The sequence below is a fragment of the Thermobia domestica genome, chromosome 11, assembly GCF_964235325.1.
Source record: "Thermobia domestica chromosome 11, izTheDome1.hap1.1, whole genome shotgun sequence".
Lineage (NCBI taxonomy): Eukaryota > Metazoa > Arthropoda > Insecta > Zygentoma > Lepismatidae > Thermobia > Thermobia domestica.
The window spans coordinates 227,850,896-227,861,110 of record NC_137464.1 but is presented as its reverse complement, the minus strand read 5'-3'; the positions used below and the strand labels follow the sequence as shown (position 1 = coordinate 227,861,110).

General features: G+C 34.6%; 1 protein-coding gene across 1 annotated transcript in view; it reads left to right on the top strand.

The window, feature by feature from the left end:
• The first annotated feature begins 360 nt into the window (after window positions 1-360).
• The window catches only part of Ggamma30A (guanine nucleotide-binding protein subunit gamma-e), an 89,829-nt gene continuing 79,974 nt past the window's right edge, over window positions 361-10,215 (top strand). The window contains exon 1 of the mRNA XM_081731742.1: window positions 361-516. Within this exon, the coding sequence (XP_081587868.1) occupies window positions 428-516 (89 nt within the window). The 5' untranslated portion in view covers window positions 361-427. The remainder of the gene's footprint in view (window positions 517-10,215) is intronic.

Here is a 10,215-nt window from a genome sequence, read left to right as displayed (position 1 = left end):
ATTATCATCCCTTTTTTAAATAGTGCTTACTGATAATTGCAGTCTTAACAATTACCAATCCATGTTATCTACATCAATTTGTGTGGTGTTCAAGAAACAGAACTGAACATAAAGGGAAATTAGAGGGGAGAAAGGTATTATCAGAGGTGTTTTGAAAGAAGAAAACATAGACTGTATGTGACGCATCTACCTTTAGTAAATTTAATAAAAGCCAGGCTCCAAGAATCACTTTGAAGTCTTACAAACCAGAAGCCAAATAAGCTTATATTGCATGCTAACTTGACGTAACAGTGCTTTTGTTCGACGTCACTGTAAAAAGCCAGCAAGGGGGAAAAGAGGAGGCGTGACAGTCGAAGTAGCGACACAGCGCATGCGCGGAAATCACTTGTGCCTTCCAGTTTGTCGATAAAGTGAGCGCCAAGCAGCCATGGATAAAGACGCATTGAAAAAGCAAATAGAAAATATGAAGTATCAAGCAACAATGGAGAGATGGCCGTTATCCAAAAGTATAGCAGCGTAAGTAACTTACTAAACTGTTTCTGTTCGGTAATTTCAAAGCTTTTTCCATGTTCTCAGTTAGACCTGTGCTGTTTTTGTGTCTCGACAGCGGCTTCATAATATTGACGTTTTCGCTTCTCGATACCAACGTGTCAAAATGTGAGTCATATTCATAAAATATACATATTTAAACACAAAATTCGAAATGAAATTAAGAGTATATCTATTTTTGATAACTAAAGCATGTTTTGAATTTTAGTTTGTTATCAAAAAAGGTACGCTAGAAATGATACAAAACTAGTCTTGATTAGTCGGTCTTGGATCCAAATTCAGCCAATTTTGCAGAATTATCCCAATTTAGCTCTGAATGTGCACGTGCGCCCGCGCATTTTCAGTAACTCAAAAGCCCTTCTAGGAATTTTACACTTCCAAATTGTATTTATTACATTATACTTTATTCTTATATAGAAACCTAAGTTAAAAGTAACCGGAAGAAGAAACAATATACACAAATTTACTATTTTCCCCCCAGCTGTTGCATTAGACTGTATACATATATTATAACATAGAAATAAACAATAAATGTACCGGTACTAAACAGGTTCCTTCTCGAGATCTTGGGAAAAGCTTACTGTTTTGTTGTTTTACTGGTTGTAGACGACACATGATAACAAAACACATTACAAAAAGCACCGGTAAAACGATTTCCCTGTTATCACTTAACTGTGCATGCTTTTTCGAGTGATTTGTTATGTATTGTCCTTGTCAACATAATAGCTTGTCAATGGAGTACACTAGTGTATATTGGACGAAGAAAAAATATAAAAATATCCAAAATTATTCAATATTTTCCGATGGAATTAGGATGAACAAGAGTCACCATTAATAGAACTGTGAAGCATATTGTTCTCGTGAAGAGTGTAAAATCTAATAGCTACTTGCTTCAGTTCCATCAATATACAATTGGAAACCGATGAGTGTGTTAGCATTCTTATATCTAACCCAAAATAAAAGCACGTGTGTAGGTCATTAAGTGAAGAGGGTACCACAGAAAATTTTCATAGCCGAATTTACCGTGATTCATTGGACACGCGGTGTGATACTGCAAATGGTGCAGATGAACCAGGATCCGCAAACGGAGATCCAATATTTAATTTAAAAAAATATATATATTTCGTTAATGTAATTAATCTTTACTTTTCATTAATAGCCCTAATTTAAATGGAAAAGTTTGCTTGTTTGTTTGGCCATTTTATTATGACAATAGCAGTCCCCATCTTTTCTTTTTTTAAATCGTTTTTACCTTCCTTTCTAAGGGAAACATAAGAAAATGCTAAAACACGACATTTATTAATATACCTTTAGTCTTATTGGATTTCGAGATATGTTAATCTCGTTGTAAAAAATTATATAGTCGCATTTACTGACCGATTACCGTCAATTCTGGTTGCTAACCGATTACCCTAAAATTTACTGTACCCCGATATTAGTTATAGGCCATAAAAAAAAAGGCCGTATTTGTGCCCTATTGCCATAACTTTAACACTAATACCGTAAATTTTAGGGTAATCGGTTGGCAACCAGAATTGACAGTAATCGGTCAGTAAATGTGATCGTAATTGTTCACAGTGCTTATTAAATTATTTGCAATCCTTACCCCTTTTCTTTCCACCTTCTCTTCTAACGTTGAAACGTGTCTTTAATTATTTCTAAATAAAACTCTAAATTCCAATTTTTATGTCCCTAATCTAAGCGATTTCGAGATATGATGTTCTTATTTTAGCAACTTGAACCTCCACTCTTTTTTTCTTCACTCCTTTTTTCTTTCCTAGTAGAGAAAATATCTAAAACCGCTGACACATGTCTTTAAGGTTATTTTTAACGTCCAAATAGTTTGTGTCTAAAACGGTAGATGGCGCCACCCTCACCAATGTTACATATGCAACTAATAAAATTAAAACAATCAAAAATAAAATGAATAATTCAAAAATTAAGCAAAAACGGATATAATCTGGTCTAATGGACGTTACACAATCTAGGGAATGGTACGTGCCGAATTTCACATATTGTTAGTTTCATTGTTAGAGGCTACCATTGTTAAGTAAACAATCAACTTTACCTGCCGTACTTTCTACCAGAAACTGACCAAACTTTGCACACCCATTTAAGATTGAAATATCTAGGGAATGGTACGTGTCGATTCCACATATTGTTGTTAGTTTCATTGTTGAAGGCCACTATTGTTAAATAAAAAAAAACAACATTATCTGCCACACTTTCTAACACAAACAAATGAAAAAATCTAAATACCAAATTTCATGTTTTTAACTTGAACGGATTTCGAGATATGGCCACTTTATTTTAACAATTGCAACCCATATTCTTTTCCCTACCCGCCTTTTTCTTCCCTTCTAGGGAAAAAGTAAAAAAAAAAAAACAAAACAAAAAAAAAACGCTTAAACATGTCTAATTATTTCAAATGAAAAGTCTAAATAGCAAATTTAATATCTTTAATCTTAAAGGATTTACAAATGTGGCCATCCTATTATAACAATTGTGAATCCTTATCCTTTTTTCTTCCCTTCTAGGAAAAATATTTAAAAATGGTGAAACGCGTGTCTAATTATTCTAAATGAGAAATCCATATACCAAATTTCGTGTCTCTATCCTTCAGAGATTCGGAGGTATGGGGAATTTACTATAATAATTACCACATCCATTTTCCCGTCGAATTTCAAAAAATCCTTCCTTTGTGGGACTTAACGTCATAAATCCTATGTCCTGTCAAAAATTTCCATTTGTCTTAAACTTGGGTTTATGCATTTTAGCTACAAATAGTCAGAGAGTGGAGACCTTCGCCAAGGGTTACGAAATCAAAGGAGAAAAATCGTCCCACATGGCCTAAATAAAACTAGGGGATACTTTATATGCAGTTTATGAAACTTGTAAATACTTACCGCACAACGTCAGTGGAACCCCCCCCCACATACACACACTTCCTTAGAAACATAACCTTATTGAAGGATTAATAATAATAATAATTATTATAGTACTGAATGCAAATCTAATGAAAAACTTGGCAATTTTAAAAAATCGGAGAAAACTTTCCAAATATACAATGTAAATAAACTTAAAGTACAGAAATAAACACTATTTTCCATCTTACTGTAACTTTGGTTTAATTTTGATATATATATATATATATATATATATATATATATATATATATATATATATATATATATATATATATATATATATATATATATATATATATATATATATATATATTTTTTTGGTTTATTGTTGTTTATATTTTGAATTACATGAATATGGGGCCACCAAAATCTTCTAAATGCTTAGGTAGGATCTATGAGTTCCTTAATCCGGCCATGATCCGAATAGTAAAATAGACGCTTGATTCAAGTTTATAAAGGAAAACAAAAATTCCACAAAATTATCGTGATTAAAATGGTACAACAAAAACTTATGATACTAAAATCCTTTGCATTGAGAAAAAAATACATGTGACGTACGTAAAATCGTTTCTTACATTTGTAAATCCTGTAGTTTTTGAACTTAACGTACAACAAACGTATAACTGAGAACGCATATTTTATAATACTTTCTGTATAAGTGTTCCATCTGTACGTACTTTCCGTATGAAACAATCTAGCCGGTCAGGATCTCACATACAAATGAACGTACGTATATAACATATAGCTGATGCAGGTAACATACTTATATGTATGTAGAGTCTAATATAAGGAAGACTGTTAGATATCAGACATCCTGCAACGGCATGATGTAACATCTAAGGGCAGTGTGCCTATGTAGCATACGGATAACGTATGCTCCGTACTGATTTCTGTAGTAAGCAAGAGGATTCCGTGTATTTGTACAATATACCGCTGTCCGGAGAACGGATTTTTCTCCATGTGGATTCGCTTTTTTTAAGAGAGAGAGAGAGAGGAGAGGAAGAGTTCTACTGTCACACGAGGAAGACTAATAAGTTTACGTTTAAACTTTATTTCGTAACTAATTAAAAATGATTTCTGACACTTTTAGCTCTATGACCAGAAAATGAAGAATACGTTTGTACTGTAGTACTGTGATTTTTCTGTGCATAACAACATCGAACTAAAGATCCCTCACATTAGAGGAGAGAAACCTACCGTTGATTCACTGTGACCCCGGAATAGCATTCTTGTTCCCAGTAGATATATATACTGGGAACGAGGATCCAATATTTAATATATATTAGTTATAGGCTATTAGTAATGCTATTAGTTATAGGCCGTATTTGTGCCCTATTACCATTTCTTACAAAGGTATTTTCAAAATTTTCCTTAAGTTTCACTAGACAAATTTCTAACGATGTATTTGGATATAAGCTCTTTTCCGATATTTTTCTTTCCATTTGTTTACTTCTGTTGTTATTGATCATAATTGTCATTTATCCCAACGGAAATTAACCCTAGACGTATATTTACTTCCATTCTGAAAATTAATATGAATAAATACGTAAATGTATGTGTCAAATTTACTAGGTTAACACCCGTGCAACTTGTGAAATTTCTCTTCGGCACGTGCTTCTTCATACACAGAAAAAAAAAATTATTTGGTCATTAAATGGACAACCATATTTTCTTATTTTTAATATGTCAAGACCAAAGCAGTTCGTTGTTTAATTTAGAAAAAATCAGAGGCGGCTCCTGAGGGAAGTCACACAAGTAAAAAAATCATGCTTTATCGCTTCAAACTAAGGAAAGAAAAGTACCGTGTTGCTCTAATTGTTGTCTAAGAGAATTGGAAATTTTGATATCTTTCCTTCCCTTTATTTGAAGGAATAAAAAGTAATTTTTTTTTTACATATGTGATTTCCGTCATGAGTTGCGCCTGGCAAAAAAAAAAAAAAAAACAGCAAGAGAGATGGTTAATAGTCCACGACATTCATTATGCATCGCATTATGTTTCCAGTCAAGTTATATATAGTATTTTTGTTCAGTATGGTACGTACGTTTCATCTGGGAGCCGCGCTGGTTCAGTGGTGCCCTCCCCGCTGGTCTTGTGGCTAGCACGTGCGCCTTTGGTGTACGAGGTCCCGTGTTTGATTTCCGGTTTGAGAGCCTTTGTGATTTTAACTGTCCTCGATGTTTCTGTGGTCGTGTCCCTGTCGTTCTAGGTGATTGGAAAAGCAAGTTAAAACGAATAAAGCAAGTAAAATTAGTAATAAGTAGTTCAAGTAAGTTACTGAGACACGTAAAAAACAAAAAGTGGTAGAGTGTTCACCTCTGGTGCGTGGGGTCCGTGGTTCGATCCCAGCTCACCCAAAGTGGGGTTTGTGGCAAGCAAAACACGGTGTGCTTTTGTTTTCTCGGGGTTCTCCCGTTTTCTCCCACTTTCCTCATTCCACCATTTCATTCATTTCTCATCATGATCGTCTCCTTTAGTTCACACGGCATAACGAGGGACGTAAAACTCGAAGATTTCATTTCATATTGTATGTTCCATCTGCCTAAATCTGTGGGACGGTTCAGTGATAACAGCTCTGCAGGAGGCGAGCTCGGATGGTTATTTTATTCGAGTTTTAACGTTCCTTTGTCAACTACAAGGTTATGCGAGATGTGATATAGTGTTTATAAAGTGGTATTCAAACCATATATATATATATATATATATATATATATATATATATATATATATATATATATATATATATATATTTTTAATACCCGCGGCAAATACTGTTTGGGACAACGTGCACAGACGGAGGTGAAATAGTATAGCGGAGAAAGGACTATTATAGATGTACCACATTGACTTGACACCTAGTCTTCCGTTCCAGGCGCTGCTATCGGCTGAAGGAATTCCACTCCCTTTCGCTACAGCTCTCTCATTTAGCAACAGCTGAACTCTTATTGGCTCAACGCGTGGGTGTGTCGAGGGTGGGATGTTAGTTCGCATTTTTGCCACGGCTCAAGACATTTTGGCAGCACTATAGTATTCTGTTAAAAATAATCTTGCATCCTTGTATGATTTGTGCTTCCGTCAATTGTACCGGGTTCAAATTCTGTTGTAGCTCTATCCGTGACGCCAAAGTCACTGAATCAAGACGTTTATACAACAAAAGTTAGAACTTTATAGTTCTATAAAGTTCTCTTACTTTTACGAAAATGATCTTTTTTAAATCAGACATGAACTACATTAACAAAAGTATTGCATTTATTAATTTTTTCGTGATTAGGGCTTATAGCTTGGAATTGCACATAACTAGTATGTTTAAAAACATACAATATCTCCGAACATACTACAATAAAAAAAAAAAAAAAAAACTTCAACGTTTTCTTATTAATAAGGATATAGGTTAAAATGAACCGTAAAATAATTACAATAGGCAAATACCTATGTGCATAATCAATCTATTGTTTTCTTAAAATTTCTGAAGAAATTGATTTAATTTTCATAAGAACTTATTCAAAGAATACTCTCCACAACAACAACAACAACAACAACAATAATAATAATAATAATAATAATAATAATAATAATAATAATAAATCAGAAAAATAAATAGCTAATTCTCATTTAAAAATAGGCTGAAGTTTTTTCTAGTGTTGCCAGCTTTTGTCACTATTCACTGGTTACCTACCTAATTTCCTACATTTTCGTCGTTATCGCTCGAGTTCAACCGAACTTTTTTTAAATCTTATTGGAAACAAATTTAGCGTAGTGATAGAACTCGACGTGTTTTAAAATAGTGTGAAATATTGTATTGAAGAGACTTTCGGTGAAATTTTGAGTTATATATTCGAAAAGATAAAGTCATACACCAAATTCATGGGATTAGGGTTCAAACGTGGCCTATTGGTTGATTTTGACCTGCTATTTAAATATGTGAAATATTATGTTGAACAGATTTTCAGTTTCACTGAGCTATGGGCGGTCAAAATTTGAGTCCCATAGTCGAAAACAGAAGGTCATACACCACCAAAATCATCCAATTAGGGTCAAACTCGGCATGGTAGTGGATTTTAACTTGCTATATAAATGTGTGAAATATTATCTTGGGCAGACTTTCTGTTCCCTGAGTTATGGCCGGTCAAAATTTGAGTTACATTTTTGAAAACCAAAATTCATTCTCCGAAATCCGATCTTGACAGAACTTGGCATAGCGGTAGATTTTAACGTGCTATATAAAAGTGTGAAATATTATGCTGTAGAGAAGGACTACAGGAGATGATAGACAAAATAGTTGCCACTAGTGTCTCTCTATTTGTGGAGTGGAAATCAACATCGAAAACTCGAATGTTATGGGAACATCCTGTGGAAATGCGCCCTTACGGATCAGATAGAACAAAATTAACTTAAAGAAGTCGATCATTTCAAGTAGCTGGGAAGTATTTTGATGAGAAACACTACAGCAAAGAGATCAGGTCAAGAATAGCCAAGAAAAGATCACTTAACTAGAAGGCTCAATGCTGGACTAAGGAAGAAGTTGATTAAGTGCTATATATGCAGGATTAGACTGTATGGTTCAGAGACTTGGACATTAAGGAAGTTACAGAAGAAATATTTGGAGAGTTTCGAAACGTGATATTGGAGGCGAGGAAGATGGAGAAGATAAAATGGACAGAGAGAGCAACAAACGAAGAAGATTTGAAACAGATACGAGAGAAGAATGACGCTTCTAGCCAGCATCCTTGGTAGGAAAGCCAATTGGATTTTAGACATTTTGCAAAGAAATTGTCTTTTTCATATCGCCATAGAAGGAAAGAGAGGAATAGGAAGAAGAACTCAACTGATTCTTGATTTGAAAAATAGAAGAAAATATTGGGAGTTAAAAGAGGAGGCGGAAGATCGAGATACGTGGAAGAAACATTTCCAGGCCCAAACTGAAATCTAAGAAGAAGAAAAGGAAAAAAACCTCATTAGTCCAAGGACCTGCCAAATGGAAGAACACTTATAATAATAATAATAATAATAATAATAATAATAATAATAATAATAATAATAATAATAATAATAATAATAATAATAATAATAATAATAAATGTTGCTTAAATAACAAATAAAGGTCACTTCTTTACAAAAAAAAATGAAAGACGATTGTTTACGACTATGCGTATTTCAATTGTTAAACAAGTGAGCTTCGTTTCTCGCAGTGAAAGTATGATCCACTTCAAAAGTATCATCATCATCATAAGTATTCTGATATTGGCAGGTCACTTTCCGCAGCTGAACAGCTTCCATGCAGTATTTCTTCCAGACATGTTTTTAGGGGGGCACTGCCTCCCGGAGCTCTGAGAGTGCTCTCTCGGAGGAGACCGAAACAATACATCTATAATATAATAATAAATAGAATAGTACCAGCAGTGCCCCCCGGAATACGAAGTGTGTTCCCCGGAATATAGTTTCTGAAAGAAACACTGCTTCCGTGCTCTACGGTCCTCCGCTAACCTCTTTGTCCTCAAGTATGATCTTTCTGTTTTTACATCATTCATTAATTGTAGTCTCCTTCGCCCCCTCCATCTCTTTCCCGCCACCATACCCTTTAGGACGTCCCTCATGATACAGTTTCTTCTTAGGCAATGTCCCAACCACTTTCTCTTCCTCTTCTTATCAATATCTAGAAGTATTCTTTTTTCACCATTTCTAACAATACTCATTCGTTTTCCGCTCGATCCAACCAATTCCTTCCATTCTTCTCCACATCCACATTTCGAAGGTTTCCAGTCTTTTTTAATCACTTTTACGTAATGTTTATGTTTCCGCCCCATACATTAGGCTACAACACTCCACACGAAGCATTTTATGACTCTTTTCCTCAACTCTTTATTCAAGTCCCACAAAACAGACTTTTCTTATTCCTAAACGCTTTTTTCGCCATTCGTATCCTGGCTTTTATTTCACGTTCGCTTCCATTGTACATATGTTCTCTTTTTGCTGCCAGAAAACTAGAGAAAAATAGAGTGGTGGTTTCCCGTTGCCTTACACCCCGCAGTATCCCTGCCATTAAAGTCACTCTGACCACACCTGGGACTAACGTCCGAGTTACAGTACCAATCACTATGATTTCCGCCATCTTGGCTACTGGAGAACTGCTGCCTTCTCCCAGAACACTCTTCGTCCAGCTACTCCATTTAGACCAATTCTTTAAGAGTGGCCCTTCTGGTAGTGAACTACCACCGCTAAATTTCACTGTAGCATGCAATCCTCCCCACCCGACTCATAATTGTCTTCGTAAAGGAGGTGTTTATCGGGAAAGGTTCAAAGGTATAGTGATTCAAAATTGTAACCAAAAGTAATAGACTTATTCAGTGTCGGCGATTGGACGTTAAAAGTGTGTGTGTGGGACGGGGGGGGGGGGGGCAAGGCATGATCTGAATATTTGTATATTAATGTTAGTTTTCCTGATTGTTTTTAACACTTTGACGAAAGGTTGTATAACTAATAGGATACTATCTTTTTAAGTTAAAATACCATATATCGTATTTCATATTTTATTAAATAAATTGACAAGAGCAACGCAAGTAGGTACTCATAAATAACGAAAGTGTAAGAAGAGATTTAACTGCTTGCTCATGAACATCTTACAATTCTGTCTGGAATTGTGTGATCAAATTATTTAATAACATATTTGCAAAACAAATAAATAGAAGGGATAGCAGTAATCACACTAATGAATAATTAGGCTTGTTTTGTAGAAGTTATATT